Here is a 20643-nt window from a genome sequence, read left to right as displayed (position 1 = left end):
TCTGATTTTATTACAACAAGGTACAATGTTTTTACCAAAGCATCTCTGTAATCAAGTCCTAAAAATGTAAGTATGTCCTTAAACAGTATCCTGTATTAAAGCAGTTTTGCAACAAATTACTTACAATTTTGTTTAGACACTCTACAAGTGTTTATGTTCGTTTGTCCTACCATTTCAGAGCTTCGCTTTTATGGATGTTGTCATCCTTGTTAGTTTCAAACAGTGATAATTGCTTAATCTACAAGTGTTAATGCTCGTTTGTCCTACAGTTTCAGAGCTTCGCTTTTATGGATGTTGTCATCCTTGTTTAGTTTAAAATTGTGATAATTGCTTAACAATCATTAAATTAAAGAACGACGCAGCTGTAATAGACTAGGGTTGGGCCGGATACTTTTTTGGCCGGATACCGGATATCCGGTTGATTTCTAATGCGGAATATCTGATATCTGGCCGGATATCTGGAAAACGTTTGATATCCGGCAAATTATCGGATATCCGGCATTATAAATCAGCCGTATATCCGATATCCGGATATTTTCAATATCTGGTATCCGGCCAGATATTGAAAAGGTCCGCTAGATATCCGGATATCCGGCCCAACCCTATAATAAACTTGGATTTTAACTTTGAGGCAATTTTAGACTCCAGAAGGTCAATATGGCCATTTAAGTCCCCAATTTTAAAATTGTGTAAAGTACTTTTTTATGGCGATGTTAAATTCCATGTAATATTTATCAAACATTTTTTTTTAAATCATAAAAACTATTGTAATAAGATGTTGAATTCCTAAGGACTTTTTGTGTAAATGTATGAATTTAAAACGTTTTCCAGTATGGCTTCAAAACCGATTAATATCCGTACTAAAAGATCACGTATGCATCGTAATTTCAGACAATTTCCCACGAATATAAAAATATAAATCTTAAAAATTAATACCAGATTTGTTTCCTTTGGACGATTAATCGTTTAAATTTTATCTTTATCAGTTTTTTAATTTTAGTTATTAAGATGCTTTAGTTTTTTTCAAAAAAGTATATGAAAATATCGATTCAAAACAAGAATTATATTTTTAAATAGAACTGTAATCTAAAATGATCTTCTAAAATGTGTTGTGTATGTATGTATGTTTAGCTTAACAGGGATCTAAAGGGATAAGACAATGGCCGATAAATAGATAATGATACACAAAATTACGCCTTCTGTAGATTAAAATTAGTGGTTGGAACGTTTGAACACTCAACTTAATGAACTATCCAATAAAAATTTAATAAAAGTACCCCAGGTTCTAAAGCTAACGAATATATAAGATAACATGATTATAAAACTTTGGGGACTAGTGTAATAAACAACCCATTGTACCCTCCCTCCCCCTGATAGCAGATATAACACCCACCTTGACGCCTCTCCTATTTCAATCTAATTCTATTGAAAATTTATCCAAAGTTGAGAATACAAAGAAAAGTGATCTTGATACCCTACAATTCTATCAAGTATGGCCTTTAACAACATCTAGGCTTTTCACCACGGAGGAAGGGAACAATGGGTTGTTTATAACACTAGTCCCCAAAGTTTTATAATAACGTTTTGTAATTCGTTTTCTTAACAACATTGGGACTTTTGATTTCTTGATGTATTATCATGTACATCAATGTATCGGCCAATGTCTTTTCCCTTTAGATCCCTGCCTTTAACAAAATCTAGGCTTTTCAGTTTTCACAAAACTATATTTAAACATATGATAGTTGTTGGAATGTTAGCGACGATGCGACGTCTTTACGAGACGATATAAGCTTTAGAGAGAGGGCGGGAGAGATAGAAGGGGGAGGGGGGGTTGAGATATTGAGTTCACATATGAACATGTACATATAATACTCCCAAAGATATGAGTTTATATGTAACCGCAAGCAGCGCTACATTCAACGGTTAGACTGCGTTCCCATCCACGTACATACACACCCAAGTCCTCTCCCACCCACCCCCATACCCATCGAGTATCAGAACTCAAGAGTAAAAAAGCTAACGCACAGTTTTAAATTAAAGCTTTCAGAGTGAACAGTTGAGCTATTGATACTTGTGGTTACAATAAATACCAAGGATTGTGTTAAATAGTTAACGGAAAAAGATAATTGGATACGCGAGGGAAAAGTAGTGATTACATAAATTATCAGAGCAACTTTTAAAAAAAAATGATGAAATTAATATGTTATCAACCCTAAAATCCACCATTTTTTTTCTAGATCAACTTAAATTGTCGCTTTGTTTGTTGTGCGTCTAGAATAATGTGTGATAATATATCTGTATCCCCAGCTAACTTGGCTGCCTATAAGCACCATGAAAAAACAATTAAAGTCGTGAAATATTAGTTGTTTAATCGCGGTTGCAGTTTCAATCTTCTAAAGTAGCGCTGTACCATAACAACCCAGCAGCATGCCATATTAAATATTATGTACATGAAATATATATTTTAAAGTTTAAAACATTCATTCAAAAAAATAATACTATCAGTGTCAGTGAACATATAAATTGGGGGCGGCAGCAACCTCGAGGCCATGTACAATCCAGTCATCCACAAGGATGGCCTCCAGTTCAGCCCAGGCGCCAGCCGCTCATTGCCGCGACACTTTACCCAGGCCAAGGTTGCCACCAAGGCTGCTCGGGCCAGGTCTAAATCACCTGGACGGCCACAGCTGGCGCTTGTGCTGTGTCCAGACTATCAAGAATATCCGGAGGGAATGGTTGAATACAGCCGGCCCAACTCGCCGGCTGCCATGGTATCCTCACGGCCGTCCTCGCCGGCGCACAACAAAACAAACCGGTTTCCATTCCCTCCATCGCCGCGTCCTGTTCCGCATTCGTTGGCCAGGACCCGCGGAGATTATCTTATTCGTGATACCCACTCCCTGCCCAGCTCACCGATACTGAACCGGGTCAACCGGATGGGAGGCGGGGCGGGCGGCGGAATGCTTGGGCGGGAGCTAAGCCTGCCCGGCTCCCCCGCTCTGCCGAGAATCCATGTTCAGGATTATGAGAAGGTTCTTACAGAATCTGAGGTAAATTGGTTTATTTTTGTGTTTTTTTAGAATTTGATTATCCGTAAAAAGTCTTAATTCCAAAAAACATATGTTAGGTTAAATTAATCTTTTACAGCTTTTTCGTCATGATATAATTAGGGCGAACAAAACGACCCAAAAAATCCAGCAAAAAAATAACAATCAAATCAGGGTATATAATTCTCACAAAAAAATGGTTATTAACATTTATGGTTTTATTTTAGCTTTGTTGTTTTTTGTATTGTATACAAATATTTTTATTAGGACATTATTGGTGGACGAAATGTGTCTTAGCGTCAACTTTGTTGTCTTTATATTATACCCATAACAAGGATGTCAACTTCCATAAAAGCAAAGCTTAATCGGTAGGACAAACTAACATTAATACTTGTAGAGTGTCAGATCTGAATAAGTAGAATATAAATGTATAAGTTTATTCAAATTGTAAGTATATAAATTTGTTTCAAAACTTCTTAAATACAGGATACTATTTAAGGACATTGTTATAGGAATCATAATGCAAAGTTTAAAATCGATAGGACATTTCTTACATATTTAAATTGATAAAAAGAGTCAACCGTTCCAAACGGACCGACCCTAATCATTGCAAAGTTTCACTTTAAAAAAACCGAATCCTAGAAAGCCATTAAGCTCTATAATTATTGTATGAAAGATATAATTAGTAGCGCAGCTATTCTAACACTAGTGCCTGTCCATACGTCACTTCATCCGAGTAAGAAAGGGCAATCTTTCTTGTTTATTGGTCGATTTAAACAAAAAAATGTTAAATAAGTCTTCTAACAAGTATGAAATATTTAATATAATGACAAAAATTAAGATTTATTCATGACAACCTTTTAAAATCATTATTTGACTAAAAATGTTCTAATCTATATATTTACTGTACATATTATCTACTACTAGCGGCAGTGCCCCTAGTTGCCTCTAGGGACGCGTAAAATATTTTCTCGTTTTCATTCGAATCCGGTGGATAGGAACCGGTTCTCATCCATACGAAAAAACTATGTCCAGCATCGAATTATATCCAGCTTTCTACGAATATAAAAATGTACAATCATAAGATTAAAACCAGTTTTTTTAGCCGGTGCCTTCGGCACCTCGGGGCTAAAAAAACTTTTAATCTCATAATTGTACATTCTATATCCGCGGAAAGCCGTTTATAATACGATGCGAGAAATAACTATTATTAAGACTAGCTGTTTATCAATAAATATTTATACAGCCGCAAGATATATCTTAAAGCGATTTCTCTTAAGAGGGTGCTGGCACATTCCCCCAAAATAGCTATGAACCTTCTTAGGACCTAAGAGGAGCTACGCTTGAATGGAGAACCATATCGGTTCAGCAGTATGCGAGTTCCTCGGTACAAACAAACAGACAAACAGACAGAGATACTGTTACTTTTATGTAAGGATTATAATGCTATGGATACAATTTATCTATAAATTGCATAATTAAATGAAGTAAGGCATATGCAATGCATATTTTAACTAAAACTTGGAGGTTGTCGTAAAAAGTGTATCAGGATATCTCCATACTCCACACACACACACGAACACACACACACAAACACACACGCACAGGGCATGTTAGTTTACAACCCTTGTCTTTGCAGGGATCTAAAGGGATAAGACAACGGCCTATAAATTGATGTACATCTCAAATAATGATACTCAAAATTACCCCTTCTGTAGATTACAATTAGTGTTTGAAACGATTAAACACTCATATAATAAACCAGCTATTAAAAATTCACTAAGATCCCCAAAATTGTTACGCCAACGAATAAGAAAGCGTAGACTTTGGGGACTGGTGAAATATTCAGCCTTTTGTCCCCTCTCTGCCTGCTTTTGCCACAATTTGCTTAGCTTTTTCCCGATTTATTTTCAATGAGAATTTTTAACTGCGCAAAAGTTTAATGCATTATATTTTTCTACTGTGGGGGCCTACTGTATCCCTTATCCATGGGTATGTATTAGCCAAGTTTTACTATAGGGGCCTGCTGTATCCCTTATCCATGGGTATGTATTAGCCAAGTTTTACTATAGGGGCCTTCTGTATCCTATAGGGTTGGGCCGGATATCCGGTGTGGCCGGATATCCGGCCGGATACCGGATATTGAAACTATCCGGCCGGATATCCGGCTCTATAATTTTTTATACTTTACACCAAAAAATCTCTGCTTTTTAAAATTTTAAATGGTTATAATTTTCTTATTATTGAAGCTAGAAGAACATTTTTTCTGAACAAGTTTAACTTTATGTAAATTAATATAAGATTTTTGAAGAAATTTTTTTTTGCTACTTTAGTATCTGGTAATTTGGCCGGTTATCCGGCCGGATATCCGGTAATTTGGCCGGATAACCGGATATCCGGCGTTTGAAATCAGCCGGATATCCGGTATCCGGCCAAAAAAGTATCCGGCCCAACCCTAGACTATCCTATATCCATGGGTATGTATTAGCCAAGTTTTACTATAGGGCCCTGATGTATCCTTTATCTATGTGTATGTATTAGTCAAGTTTTACTATAGGGGCCTGATGTATCTCTTATCCATGGGTATTTATTAGCCAAGTTTTACTATAGAGGCCTGGTGTATCCCTTATCCATGGGTATTTATTAGCCAAGTTTTACTATAGGGGCCTGGTGTATCCCTTATCCATGGGTATGTATTAGCCAAGTTTTACTATAGGGGCCTGGTGTATCCTTTATCCATGGGTATGTATTAGCCAAGTTTTACTATAGGGGCCTGGTGTATCCCTTATCCATGTGTATGTATTAGCCAAGATAGCCTGATATCTAGTTGCCGAAAGTGTACGCAGTTTCCTGGGTGTTTCCTCATCCTAGCTCAATATTTACTACTAGCCAAAAAAGCTTCAAACTTCAAAAAAAAAATCAAAATTTAAAAAATTCAAATGTATAATGTATAAATCGTTTATACATTCAAATTTTGATTTTTTAAAGGGAAGTTTGAAGATTTGTAGCTAGTAGTAAATATTGAGCTAGGATGAGGAAACACCCAGGAAACTGCGTACACTTTCGGCAACTAGATATCAGGCTATCTTAGCCAAGTTTTACGACAGTATGTATAGTCAACATTTATGAAATACAGCATGCACTAAAGTCATCCAGGAATAATCCTATTGGTAATTTATTAAACTAGGGATAGGGTAATGGAATATTAATTTATCTTTTCTTTATACCTTATGTGTTAAATTATCTCAATTTCTTAATGATAAAAAAATAGTTTTTTGTTGATTTATGGATTTTTTCATCCTGTTATTGGTAAAAATGGTGTAGGTAATTTAGAACTAAAATAAGCATGTCAGACTTTTTTTATAATGCAATTAAATTCATCATTACCTCCCTGCATATTTCCTAACTTTTTGTGATTAATATTAAGTGGAACATTTAAAAATGATTTTTTAAAGATTTGTAGCACATACAAAAGTGTTTTGTATTTTTGTACCACCACCGTTTAATATAATGTTGAAATGTGAATCTCCTCCAGATTAAAGGACATCCTTATTGCAAGAGTGGGATGGGTAGATTTCAGGGATCTTAAGGGATAAGACTATGGACGATAAATTGATATGCATCCCCAATGTTGATAAATAAAAATCTCTTCTGTAGATTGACTTATTGGTTGAAAATTTTAGATACTGCTGCAATGAACAATCAAGGCTTAATAAATGTCCATAATGTTTTTGAGCCAGTGAATGGGAGAACATGTTCTTTAACTTTGGTTACATGTGTATTTTTACAGTTCCCTGCCTCCCTGGAAGAACTAAGAACTACATAGCTAGGTAGCAGAGAGAGAGGGGACAGTGGACTGTTTATGGCACTAGTCCCCAAAGTTTTATAATAACGTTTTCTTATAATAGCTTCATAACTTTGGTGACTTTTAATGAATTTTAGTTGGTTGGTTTATTAAGTAGAGTGTCCAAACGGTTCAACCATTAATTATAATATACGTATGGGGTGATTTATGTTATAACATGTACATAAATTTATCGGCCATTGTCATATCCCTTTAGATCCCTGGCTAGGAGGGCACATGCAAAACTTCAACCTTAACAATAATGTTACATTTTTTGTCGCTGATTTGATAACCTTCTGCGCCGATCATATGGGTTAAATGTTAGTATATTATGTTTCCTGAAATTTAAGAAGAAAAAATATTAAATTCGTTTTATAGTGAGGGATCTAAAGGGATAAGACAATGGTCGATAAATTAATTAACATCCTCAATGATGATACACAAAATTACCCATTCTGTAGATTATTATTAGTGTCTGAAAGAATTTGAACACTCAACATAATTAACCAACCAATCTAAATTTATCAAAAGACACCAATGTTTTTTTCTAAAGCTTTTAATTGAATTAAAAGTCGTTTTAAAAAATTGGATCAATTTGGAAATAAAAAGCAAGTCACTTTTGGCAATTTTAAAGACTGTTTACTGCCAAACCGCTGACTGCTTCGTCGAAATATTTACTCCAGGTAAACTGGCCCAGGCCCAGCTTTGCAATCAAACGATTCGAAATCTTATAGACCAGGTATGCGCACGGCTAAAGAAACCCGCAAAAAAGACACTTTACGACGCTTGCAAGCGCATTATTGAGTCTTGCTTACTTTATATATTTTGTATGCTTTTTTATCAGCCATTAAAGATGCCGAAAAATAATTTAAGTAGTTAAAAAATTTCTTCAGAACAACATGTTGAATATGGACTTACAAAGTACAAGAATATAGATAATAGAGTTGCTTTGCTTTCTAAATTGTACCCAACAACATCTTCAGAAACAATTTCTCAAATTTACAAAATTGCTAGGACGATTCTAACACGCCTAAGACGTTACAGATGTTACATAACGACCCTAATTATATAAAATCTTTGCTTTTTGAAAAAAAATAGGTTTTAAAGGTTTGTTTTAAATATATGGCATCTTAATTGATTTGTGATTTAGGCTTTGTTCTCCTATGGTGAAGATACTTTGGTTAATAAGGATATTGTGTGAAGAATTCGCGGCATTCTCACCTCGTCATGCGCATGAGAAGCTACGTGCTGTGAGGCCGCTATCACCCCGCTACCCACCCAGAGGGCCGGAAATTAATTTTCACTCCTTTCCTCACAAAATAACATTTATTTTTGTTTTGTTTGTTAAAGATCTAACTGTTTTTATTTTATTTTATAAATAATTTTGTATTCTTTAGCATAGAGAGAGAGGGGGGGGGGATAAGCTGTTTATTACACTAGTCCCCAAACGATTTTTTATTCGTTGGTTTTACAACTTTGGGAACTTTTGATAAATTTTGATTGGTTGGTTTATTTACTAGAGTGTTCATACGTTTCAGCCAATAATAATAATCTGAAGAAGGGATAATTTTGTGTATCAACATTGGGAATGTAAATTAATTTATCAACCATTGTCTTATCCATTTAGATCTCTGAGAAGAATCTCACTTTTGAAATTAAACATTGAATTGTGACAATATTACACTGCTGCAAATATATATTGCCCATTAATTCAACGCTACTTTTTTTTAATTAGTCGACATCTTTTTTAATCGACTAATTGTCAATTAAATAATACTTAATATGCACAAGGGCATGCAGTAAGGGGGTTTAGAGGGGTGTCAACACCCACCTTAAAATTGAAATTGGGAAACCTTCCCATTTTTTCACGCCCTTGTGGTTTTATACACCCTTGGGAAATTGTTATGCACGCCACTGATTAAGATTTAAGATTTTATAATTAATTTTACTATACTACAATTGATTTTACCTTATATATATTGTCATTGCTACGCTACATTTTTATATTTCATCTTTTCAAAAGGAAAGCTTTTTTATAATTAGGTTTGGTCCGCTCGTCCGTAACAGATAGCTCTTATCGTTACTATAGGCATGTTAGAGTTGTCCTATTGTTCTTAAACTTGACATAATTATTCTTGTGAAAAGTTAGGTATGATTTAGAAAGCGTGGCAACTCTATAACCGTATGTCCTTGTTGATTTTAAAACTTTTTGACAACAATTTTTCATTTTTATCCTATTCATATGATTTTTGGAATATTGATTCCTAGGACAACAAAGTACAATGTTAAATGTGTAGCATCTCCATAATCAAGTGTTAAAATGTAAGTATAACCTTAAACAGTATCCTGTATTTAGCAACAAATTTACTTACAATTCTGTTCAGACTTATACATTTATATTCTCCTTATTTAGTTCTGACAGTCTACAAGTGTTAATGTACGCTTTTATGGATCTTGTCAACCTTGTTTAGTCAAGCAATAAAAAACACAATTTTTGGCTATTTTTCTGTCATCGTAAGATTGATAGAGCTGAAATGTAAAAGACAAATAAAACAATTAAAATGAGTATGTCGCTATAGCCGCAGGGAGATAAAAAAGATTAACTGGTTGGGGCAATGACAGATTAATACAAAATGTATGGTAATTATCAGGGCTAGACTAGTCCCCAAAGTCTTATAATAATGGTTTCTCATTTGTTGGCATAACAACCTTGGGGTCTTTTATTGAATTTTGATTGGTTGGTTAATTTAGTTGAGTTTACAAAAGTCTCAACCATTAATTATAATCTACAGAAGGGGTAATTGGCCGTTGTCCTATCCCTTTATATCTCTGGTAATTATTAACTAAACTGTACAACATATGTAAAGTTTACTGAAAATGAGAAGACGAAGAAAGTCCCTCAAAAATCAGCATGTTACGTCATAAAAACGGGGATTATCCATCTCTTTTTTAGGGGTTTTCTTTCCCACTCCTCCTCTCCTCATCCCTCATTATTATGACGTCATTGAGGGACTTAATTCGTCTCCGAAAATGAATAATAGTTTTAATAATTCTTAATATCAAAGATAAAAATGTTGTTTAAATAATTGAATAGAAACAAGGATGAGTGCATTCATTAAAAGCAAAGTTAACTTATATTCATTAAGGCCTAAACAGCAATCTGCTTTTCATCATAGTGCAGATTGCCTAAACTTAGGGAGGGAGGGGACATCGGGCTGTTTATTAAACTAGTTCTCAAATTTTTATTATAATGTTTTTTTATTCTTTGGTTTAACAATATAAGGGACTTTTTTCCCCCAAACATTTTAACCACGAATTATTATCTACAGAAGGGGTAAATTTGAGTATAATCGTTAAAAATTTGAATTTTGTTAACCCTTGAGACGTAATTAAAGAAGTAAAAGGCTATAACACGATTTTACTATTGTGTCTAATCGTTCTAGAAATTACCTTGTCAAAATATCAAATCTACAGAATAATTCTACTTTGTTAAAATTAGTGTAGAAAAAGGCTGAAAAAAACGAGCTGTCCACTAAAACAAACATACTGACAATGTCTATAGATTTACCACGCTACCAAAATTGTACAAAATCGTTCAAAGCCTAAACAAAAAGAGGATTTTAGCTAACCGTTACAGATGTTCGCGCTGAATATCACACCCTAAATGCAGAAAACCTTTGCCTGCACTGATATCACTAACTTTTAATAAAAGTCTTTTGTTTCATATCTTTTTATAAACAATCTTTTGTTCACAAAACACACTAATTAATACATTAATGAAGACACTTTATGTATAAGAAGATAACTTATAAAAGCAAGGCTTTTCTATATTTTGGATGTATACTGACATCTCTTATGTATTTTATTGATATAAGTACTGTAGGAGCAACTTTTTAACAATGATCTAAATGTAAGTACGTCCATTTGAAATGAGTTTCATATTCAGTTTATTTTATTTTGATTTTCTCAAAAAATTATAAAAGATTATGAGTGGCATAAATTTTATAATTTTTATTTTATTATTCGTAGAAAATTATCTGCAATACGATGCTATAAATGGTTTTTCAGTGTTGCTGAGAACCGGTTCTAATCCAGTGGATATTAATCGGTTTCGAAGCCATACTTGAAACCTTTTATTTTAAATCTTCATAAAATAAGATATTTTACCATGGTATATGAGTTTAATTTTGTCAAAATAAATTACCCTTCATTCTTGTATGGCAAAAAATTTTGTTTTGAAATATCCTCATTATTTAAGTAAAGTTATGCAGCACAAAATATTATTTTTTTTAATAATACAAAATTCTTTAATTCTAAAAAAGAAACATTTTTTATTTAGTTCCCTGTTGTAGGTCCTAACCAGGGAGGGAGGGGACATTGGGCTGTTTATTACACTAGTCCCCAAAGTTTCAAAATAACGTTTTCTTATTCGTTAACTTTACAACTTTGGGGACTTGCATGAAATTTTGATTGGATGGCTCATTAAGTTGAGTTTCCAAATGTTTCAACCACTAATTATAGTCTACAAAATGGGTAATTTTAAGTATCATAATTAGGGATGCAATTCAATTTATCGGCCATTGTCTTATCCCTTTAGATTCTTGGGTCGTAGCGCAGGAAATTATCCCATCTAAATACTACTAGCAAGGTTTCCTCACAAATCTTGACGTTCCTAAAACACGAGATGGAATAGAGGGGAACATAACATCAAACTTATTTTTTTTAAAGCAAATCTTAAATTTTTTCCAATATGACATCGAAAACTATTAATATCCGCTAGATTAGTATCGGTTCTCACCCATACTGAAAAATCATGTATAGCATCATATTACATTCTGTTTTCCACGACTATTAAAAAAAATCATAAAATTAATACCAGTTTGGTTAGCCTAGGCCCTCGGCCGGTAGGGACTAATAAAACTTGTTTTAATCTTATAATCTTTCTTTTTAATAACCGCGGAAAGCTGCGATGCGATAAATAACTAATACTAATTCTGCAACAAAATATTTGTGTCTTTTTTGTAACTTATGGCTTTTATTTCGCTTTAAAAAATTTCTATTAGTTTAGATGTTTATTTGTTGGTTAGTGCATTCTTTAAAATTTCTTAAATGGCAGTTACAATTTGTTTTGTTGATAGAAGCTATGTACTATTTTATTTATTTTCACTTTTCAGGATATTTTTGAAATTTTGTATCACCTCTATATTTTTGTGAATTATCTCTAGGTTCATTCTAAATTAGATGTAAATGTTACAAAACAGAACATTATCAAACAGGTGAGCATTTTATAAACTAAAATTTTTCTAACTTAATTTATTTTAATTCTAATTTCATTAAATTTTTATGTAGTTACATAACAAACTTTTATCAAAATATTTCATGCTAGCATCCTTCATCAAAGGGCTTCTGAAGGTCTAGAGGAGGACAAAAAAATAGCCTAAAACCATCCCGTGATCAATGTGAAGCTTCCCTAAAATCAAGAAATCAATCAGCTTAGTAGTTATCAAGATCTTAAGCTACAGACAAAAAAAGACAATTATCTACAAAACTAAAATGAATAATGTAAAAAAAAAGATGATAGATAGATATTTTTAAATGTTATTAGGCATACCTATATGGTAGATGGACAATTTAAAGATTAGGTTCACCTATGTATTAGTTTCTTTAGCTTACTTTAAAAATTGGTACACCGTTCTTAAGATAGGTATTTTTGTTTTATTTAAATCATTTTAAAACTTGTAAAATAGTTATCAACTCGCTTAGTGATAAATTGACTCAAAATTTATAAAAAAAAATGAATACTTTATATCCAAATTATCACTATAAAGTCAATAATAATAATATTGAATAACAAGGAAGAGAGACAATGGCTGATAAATTAATGTTGTACATCCCAATTGATCATACAAAAAAATACTTATTCCATTGCATTGATTAAAATTAGAGGTTAAACACTAAACTTAATTAAACAACCTATCAAAATTCACTGTATTCCCCAAAGTTGTTAAGCCAACTAATAAGAAAACGTTATTAGAAAACTTTGGGGACTAGTGTAATAAACAACACATTGTCCTCTCTCTCTCTGGTAGCTACTAGAAATGAGGAACTTAGTTAGCTAGTGACAGTCAGACAACTAGCTTCTAGGTTAAATTAAATATATTTTACCTAATTATGTTGTATAAAATAAAGTATTCCATCAAAGCTGTATAATTTATATTTAAAAAAGCTATTCTCTAAATATCACATTTACAAAATTTTAATTTATTAGTATTGTATGGTTGAATGCATAATACGAAAATTTTGTACAAAACACTATATGTCTTTATCAACTGTATGTCATTATGTCCTTTTACTTAGTTGACCCTTACACAGGAATCACCATGCAAAGTTAAAAACGTTAGGACAATTCTAACATGTTTGAATTAACAAAAAAGCTATCCGTTCCGGACGGACGAACCGACCATAATAATAGAAACTTCTCTTTTAGAAATAGGCTATTTTGCGGGTTTGTTACAACAGTGAAAATATTGGGAGTGATATGAGGAGGATGCCATGTAGACGCACTTTAGTCATAGGAGGGTGGGGGGGGGGGGGGGATAATTGTGATTGTGGCCCCCAGTCATGAAATCATTCAAGGATTTAAGAGTATGAATCTTTTACAGCTAACCTTCAGTTTTATTAGTTTTTAATATTTTTTAAAGCGAAGCTTTTCTATAATTAGGGTCGGTCCGTTCATCCGTCAGTCCGTAACGGTTAGCTCTTTTCGTTAATTTAGACATGTTATAACTGTCCCATCGATTTTAAACTTTGCAAGGTAATTCCTGTAGTAGTTAGGTAGGATTCAGAAAGCGTAGCAACTCTGTAATCGTTACCAAAATGTCCATTTTAAACGTGCTAATTTTTAACTTTTTTAACAGCAAATTTTTATGTGATAAAATTATTCGATTGATCTGATTTTTGGCATACTAATTTCTAGGACAACAAAGTATAACGTTAGAAGCGGATTATCTCTATAATCAAGTCCTAAAAATGTAAGTATGTCCTTAAACATTATCCTGTATTTAAGAAGTTTTTCAACTTATTTACTTAAAATTTTGTTATGACTATGTACATTTATATACCGATTAATTAGTTCTGACACAATTGTAAATGTTCGTTTGTCCTACCATTTCAGAGCTTTGCTTTTATGGATGTTGTCATCCTTGTTTTTTTTACGTTGAGCCACCCTAAGAAGAAGGCTTAAAACTATTATACTATGCAATATATATTAAGGGAAAGCCTTGAAACCGAATAATAATGGCAGAGCCGTTACTGAGATCAATTGCTTCAGGCAGACATCAAAGTACTTTTTACACTTTTTTTTTTACATAATAGCTCATTTGTAGAACCAGACACTAAGCGAAATAATTTAATTTATGCATTAAGTTTTAAGTATAATATTTTTAAAATAGTAGTAGTTAGGTACGATTTAGAAAGCGTAGCAATTTTATAATTATTACTAGAATGTCATTGTCCATACGTCCATTTTAAACATGTTGATTTTTTTACTTTTTTAACAACAAATTTTTATATGATCTAATCATCCGATTGATCTGATTTTTGGTATGTTGATTCCTGGGATAACAAAGTACAATGTTATAAGCGAAGCAACTCTGTAATCAAGTCCTAAAAATGTAAGTATGTTCATTGTCCTAAATCAAGCATTTTTTCAACAATTTTACTTACAATTTTGCTTCGACTCCTATACATTTATATTCTGATTATTCAGTTCTGACACTATATAGGTGTTAATGTCCGTTTGTCCTACCGTTTCAAAATTCAGTGCTCTGCTTTTATGTTGTTATACTTTTTTATTCCTAATTTGATGTAAAAAAAACTATTCAGTTTGTTTTATTAATGAAAAAAATCAACTGAAATCATTGAAGAAAATAAACCTACTTATCAAAATACGAAAGCATATAATAATTTCTAGTATGGCTACGAAACCGTATAATATTCACTGGATCAGAACCGGTACTGAAAAATTATGTATAGCATCGTATTATATCCAGTTTTCTACGAATATAAAAATGTACAATCATAAGATTAAACCCAGTTTAGATGCGATAAATAACTATTCTAAAAATCCTTGTAAAGCTTTCTACATTCTTCAATAATATCCCAGCTTGGTATCATTGGCTTCTAGAATATAAATAGCCAACCCAAACCACGCCCTCCTAGCTTTAATATCCATTATGCCTAGTTGTCTATAACTAATAATATAATACATTCCTTAGTAGAGCACTAATAGGGCGCATTTTGATGCCTTAATGATAGTGCACTCAGATACAGGCAGGGAGGAGACATTGGGCGGTAAATTACCTTGGTACCCAAAGTTTTTAAAAGTTCTAAAGTCATTATTGGCTCAAAAACTTTGGGTTCTTTTATTGAATTTTAATTGGTTGTTTTTAAACTGCAAGTGTTCAAACTTTTTAACCAATAATTTTAATCTACAGAAGAGGTTTAACATCACTGGGGATGTATATCAATGTATCTGCCATTGTCTTATCCCTTAGTCTCCCTGCTTGCGCCTATCCAACCACTGGCTTACTAGCCTACCCATTGATTAGTTAGTTAGTTTTCAACGGCAGTGGATATGCATTCAGATATTTTGATCTAATTCAAATCCTATCATATATCATCATTCGATAGGGTGGTATTAATGCTGATAAACAAGATTATCCCTTCTGTAGATTAAAATGATTGGTTGAAACGTTTTGACACAATGAGTTTTTAACTAACCAATCAAAATTTAGGAAAGGTAAGATTAAGTTGAAAAATTTCAGGTACAGCCCAATGTCCCCTCCCACCCTGGTTTATTGTAGATAAATTTGAATTTGATTACATGTTGAAAGTTACAAACTGTTAACATTTAAATGTTCTATTATATCATTTGACTTACATGTAGTGGCGTGCACAGGGGTTTGACACCCCCCTTAAAACCAAAATCATGGGAGGTGTAAGCTATAGGGGATGTAATTCAGACTACAAGAGGAGTGTAAGTTTATTGTTAGAGGGGTGGATACACTCCCTACCCCCTAGGTGTCAACCTCGTACGTAATCAACATACTTAAAAGGTAAACTAATGGGGGGGGGGGGGTAACTTTTACACCTTGACACCCTCTTTGGCTGTTTTACGGTAGTGTATCAGGTGGGTGTAGGTTTAGGGGTGTGGACACAACCCCCATAAACTTGCCAGGGGGTTGGAGACACCCCTCTTCTGAATGCCCCTTCTTACTTCAATTAAAATATTAGAAAATTTATGTCTGTCCTGGAGTTTTCTAAGATGCTAATACTGCACTAAATTAAATAGGCACTGTGTGATGCTAATCTTTCGGACAGTTCACATCATTTTTTGTTCTTTTGTTCATATTAAAAGAAAATGTATGTTAGTAGAGATAATCCTTATAATCAAGTAACAGGATGTCTTGCTAACCGCCGCACCGACATGGTTTTCCTTTTCAGTGTAGCTTCTCATGTCCTGGGAAGGTTTATAGCTATTTTTTGGAGCGGGGGGGGGGGGGGTTGGGTTACCACTACCCTCCCAAGAGAAATAGCAAAAAAAAACATAACCAACCCCATCTAATTTATTGGTAAACAGCTGATCATTTTACATGCCTCTAGAGGCATCTCACCTATTATATTATTAATACTCAAAAAATGGTCCAAACCGATATACACTGAAATGCAGTGTGTAAAATGAAACTCTAAACTTCATGCTATTTAAAACAAATGTGTTTAATATTGAAAAAAAAAAAAAACAAGAACGGTAAGTTTGCACAGCACTGTTGTAGCTAAAACTGAACTATATATAAACTATATATGGACAAATGTTTTGGTCCTCCCTTACTAAGATTAATTAAGTGCTAGGTGCTCGAAATCCATGAGTAGTAGGTTAACTCAACTGCTTATTGTTGACCTATTGGCTGCTGAGGCTTCTGATATTGATTACTAAAATCTAGCAGCATGTTGATTAAATTGCCAAAAATCAATTAAAAGGTTTCGTTGGCCGTAAGATGAAATGCCACTAGTCCTAAAAGTTTTAAAATAATGTTTTCTTATTCGTTGGCTTAGCAACTTTGGGGACTTTAGTGAACTTATGAACTGTATTATCATTGGGGATGTACATTGTTTTATTGGTCATTGTCTAATCCCTTAAGATTCCTGATATTAAATTATCCTTTACTTTTACAATTAAGCTATAACAACCATTTTGTAGGAATTTAGAACTTAAGAACAAAGTAAAGTGTATAAAAGCAGCAAATCTCAAGAATGCACATAGCACCCTGAAAGGGCAATTAATGTCTCATACACAATGAACAATCTAGCGCAAAGCATGCCAAAAATATTTGATATTAAGCCGAATCAAATCTCTTTATTAATGAAGTCATTATGGTGGTGGAGAGCTATACATTTAGATACTTAAATAGTATTTTTAAAAGCGTAGCTTTTCTATGACATACGTATTGTTTAGCTCTTTTCGTTGATTAAGGCATGTAAGAGTTGTCCTATCAATTTCAAACTTTGGATTATGGTTCATATAAAAATTAAGTAGTATTTCTAAACATGCTGTTTTTTTCAACTTTTTTTACAGCAATTTTTAGTATGATATAATTATCCTATTCATCTGGATTTTGTAACAATGATTCCTAGGACAACAAAATAGATACAATATTTTAAGCGAATATCTCTATAATAAAGTCCTAACAATGTAAGTATGTCCTTGCCTTTTATATATACAAATAGTTTGTGCTTAATTTTGAATAGTTATGTTACTAAAAATATACTAAATTCGGGTATGGTCCCTTTCGTAACATCGCTCCTTATGGGGCGATTCTTCGTATTTTTCACAGTAGCTTTTCTCCTATTTCTAGCCACTGTGGGGGGCTCTAACCCTGCTGGGCCAATTACCTAACCCTGTGGGGCAATCACCTAACCCAATATAACCTAACCTAACTCAAAATAACCTATAAAAAGCCATTTATGGGGCGATGTTACGAAAGGGACTATTCCCCTAAATTCTTGTGTTATATACAAGGAGGGCGGGGACATTGACTGTATATTATAGTGGTCCCCAAAGTTTTAAATACACATTCTCTCATTCGTCGAGATAAAACTTTTAAAAATCTTGATTGGGAAATAACAGTGCTCTTATTTCAGGGTGCATATCAATTTATCGTCTATTGTCTTATCTCTCAAGATTCCTGATAATACCGCACAGTTTCTATGTTACACAAATAGATACCAAACAATCATTAAGAATATTATGAATATATCAGAACATTATTACAGGGAGGAAAAGGAAAATGGTGTGTTTATTAAACTAGTCCCCTCATTTTTAAAATAACGCTTTCTTATTCGTTGATTTAATAACTTAGAGACTTTTATTGAATTTTTGTCGGTTGGTTTATTCAGTTAAGTGTCCAAATGCTTCAACCATTAATTGTAATCTACAGATGTGGTAGTTTTGAGTATCATCATTGGGGATGAACATCAATGTATCGGCCATTGTCTTATCCCTTTATATCCCTGAGATTATTAGCGTATAGTAGAGGGGGTGGGGGGATTGTTGAATGAATTAAATGAGCAAAGGGAGCTGAAACAAAAAAAACAAAAATGACAATATTCATAAAAACAAAATAAGTAAATAAATAAGTAAAAGAACTATAAAGTAAAAAAGCATTAAGCACAAAGGCACAGATATTAAAAAGAAAGAAATGAAAATCAAAGACTTTCCTTAAAAAGCAACAAGTTCTACAATTTCATCATAATACAAAGTAGAACGATGTCTGTCTGTCTGTCTGTTTGTTTGTTTGTAGCGAAGGATCTCGATAACCGCTGAACCGATCGGGTTCTCCTTTACAGGATAGCTTCTCATGGGTTCCGGGAAGGTTTATAACTATTTTCTTGGAGACACCCCAAACCCCCCTAAAAAATAAAAAAATACCCTCCCCACCAAAGAATTTTTTTTACATTCTTAGTTTAAATCTAAAATACGAAAATTTGGTTTGAGCAAACCTCTTGGAGCCCAAGCCCCTAGGGGCGAAGCCGCTAGTATTATATAAAGTAGTAAACTTTTTTTTGTCTATAGCGAAGGATCTCGTTTACCGCTTAACCGATGTGGTTCTCTTTTAAAATGAACATAGGTGTAGGAAAGGTTTTAAACTATTTTTTAAAAAGTATCTCTTCCTTCTCCCCCTCCCCCAAAAATATTTTTATTTGAAAACAGAAATTGAAAATGGGGGGGGGGGGTCGACTTTCCCCCTCCTACCTTAAGTGCACCTAGAGGCTTCTAAGGGGCGTAGCTGCTAGTAGATTATAAAGAGATAAATAAACTGGGTTTAATTTATATAGATATATCATGTTATGCACTAAATTATGATCAACGCCAATTATAACGACACACGGACAAACATGCTTTTTGTTCGTAGAAAAGTTTTGCTCCTAAAAATACACCACAACCAATATACTGACAAGATTCGTCTAATTATATCGGCATCAATATTGAGATGAATAAATAAGGGTGGGGTTTCAACTATGTATAGCGTATATGGATGTATGTATATATATAGATAGGCCTACTTGACTCATTTTTACTCATTTTAAGCCTTGAAAATTTAAAGTTTTATGACGTTTTTACCTCCTTATTAATTTTATGGGTTTTGTTTTATATTTGAACTAGCGACTACGCCCCTAGAGGCCTCTAGTGGCACTTTAAATGTTTTTTTTTTATATTTAAATATGTCTATGTTGGGTTTGACGTTTATGTTTCGTTGAACTCTCTTTGTTAAGTCGAAAAACGTAAAAAAATTGTTTTTTTTTTGTGATTTCTCTTGGGAGGGTGGTGGTACCCTCCCCCAAAATAGTTATAAACCTTCCCGGGATCTATGACAATCTACCCTGTTAAGGAGAACCCGATCGGTTAAGCGGTTAGCGAGTTCATTCGGTACAAACAAACACACAGAATACAAATAGACATCCTGTTACTTTAGTATAAGGATTGATTTTGTCAGGGATCTACAGGGAAAAGACAAAGGCCGTTAAATTGATGTACATCCCCAATGTACACTCAACTTAATGAACCGACCAATCAAAATTCACACTCTTTTCCTCAAAGTTGTTGAGCCAACGAATAAGTAAATGTTATTATAAAGTTTGGGGACTAGTGTAATAAACAGCCCATTGTCTCCTCTCTCTCTGGATTTTGTATAGAGGTAAATGTATGTCATACTTCTTATTTAACCCCTGTTGTAAAATGTATACAGTCGTTTCAGAGATCTTATTTAACGTCGTAAATTTCTAATTACGGTAAACATTATGTAAGGTTTAAAGAAAATGTTATAAAATCTACTGGATAAAATGAATTCAAATACCCAGACAAACAAGGATAACAACAGCCATATGTTGCGAAACAAAGAAAAAAAAGTTATTTTACGTTTTAACATATAGATATAGTCATTGTGAGTTATAGAGTATATTTTTTCAAGTCAGAGGAAATTTTTGCTGTCTCTATCTCTGAAAGCAGCCAAGTAAAATACATTCTTATGCATGTCTTGTGAGTATTTCCGGTAGCCAAACTCAAAGGCTAGAGAATCTTCACAAAAAAAGCAGATGAACGAACAGACTAAGTGAGTTGTTAAGTAGCTTTGCTACTTAACAAGGATGCCAACATCAACGAACATTAACTCTTGTCAAAGTAAAAGTCAGCAAATT

At 33.4% G+C, this 20643-nt stretch overlaps 1 protein-coding gene across 1 annotated transcript in view; it reads left to right on the top strand.

The window, feature by feature from the left end:
- Positions 1-2045: 2045 nt before the first annotated feature.
- Positions 2046-20643, top strand: part of LOC145315528 (uncharacterized) — a 158304-nt gene continuing 139706 nt past the window's right edge. Inside the window, exon 1 of the mRNA XM_080155511.1 lies at positions 2046-3050. Within this exon, the coding sequence (XP_080011637.1) occupies positions 2550-3050 (501 nt within the window). The 5' untranslated portion in view covers positions 2046-2549. The remainder of the gene's footprint in view (positions 3051-20643) is intronic.

The sequence above is a fragment of the Acartia tonsa genome, chromosome 4 (genome assembly GCF_053477335.1).
Source record: "Acartia tonsa isolate MP-2025a chromosome 4, ASM5347733v1, whole genome shotgun sequence".
NCBI classification, from domain to species: domain Eukaryota; kingdom Metazoa; phylum Arthropoda; class Copepoda; order Calanoida; family Acartiidae; genus Acartia; species Acartia tonsa.
Note: the sequence above shows the minus strand (reverse complement) of the source record. Positions and strands in the feature narration are given on the sequence as shown.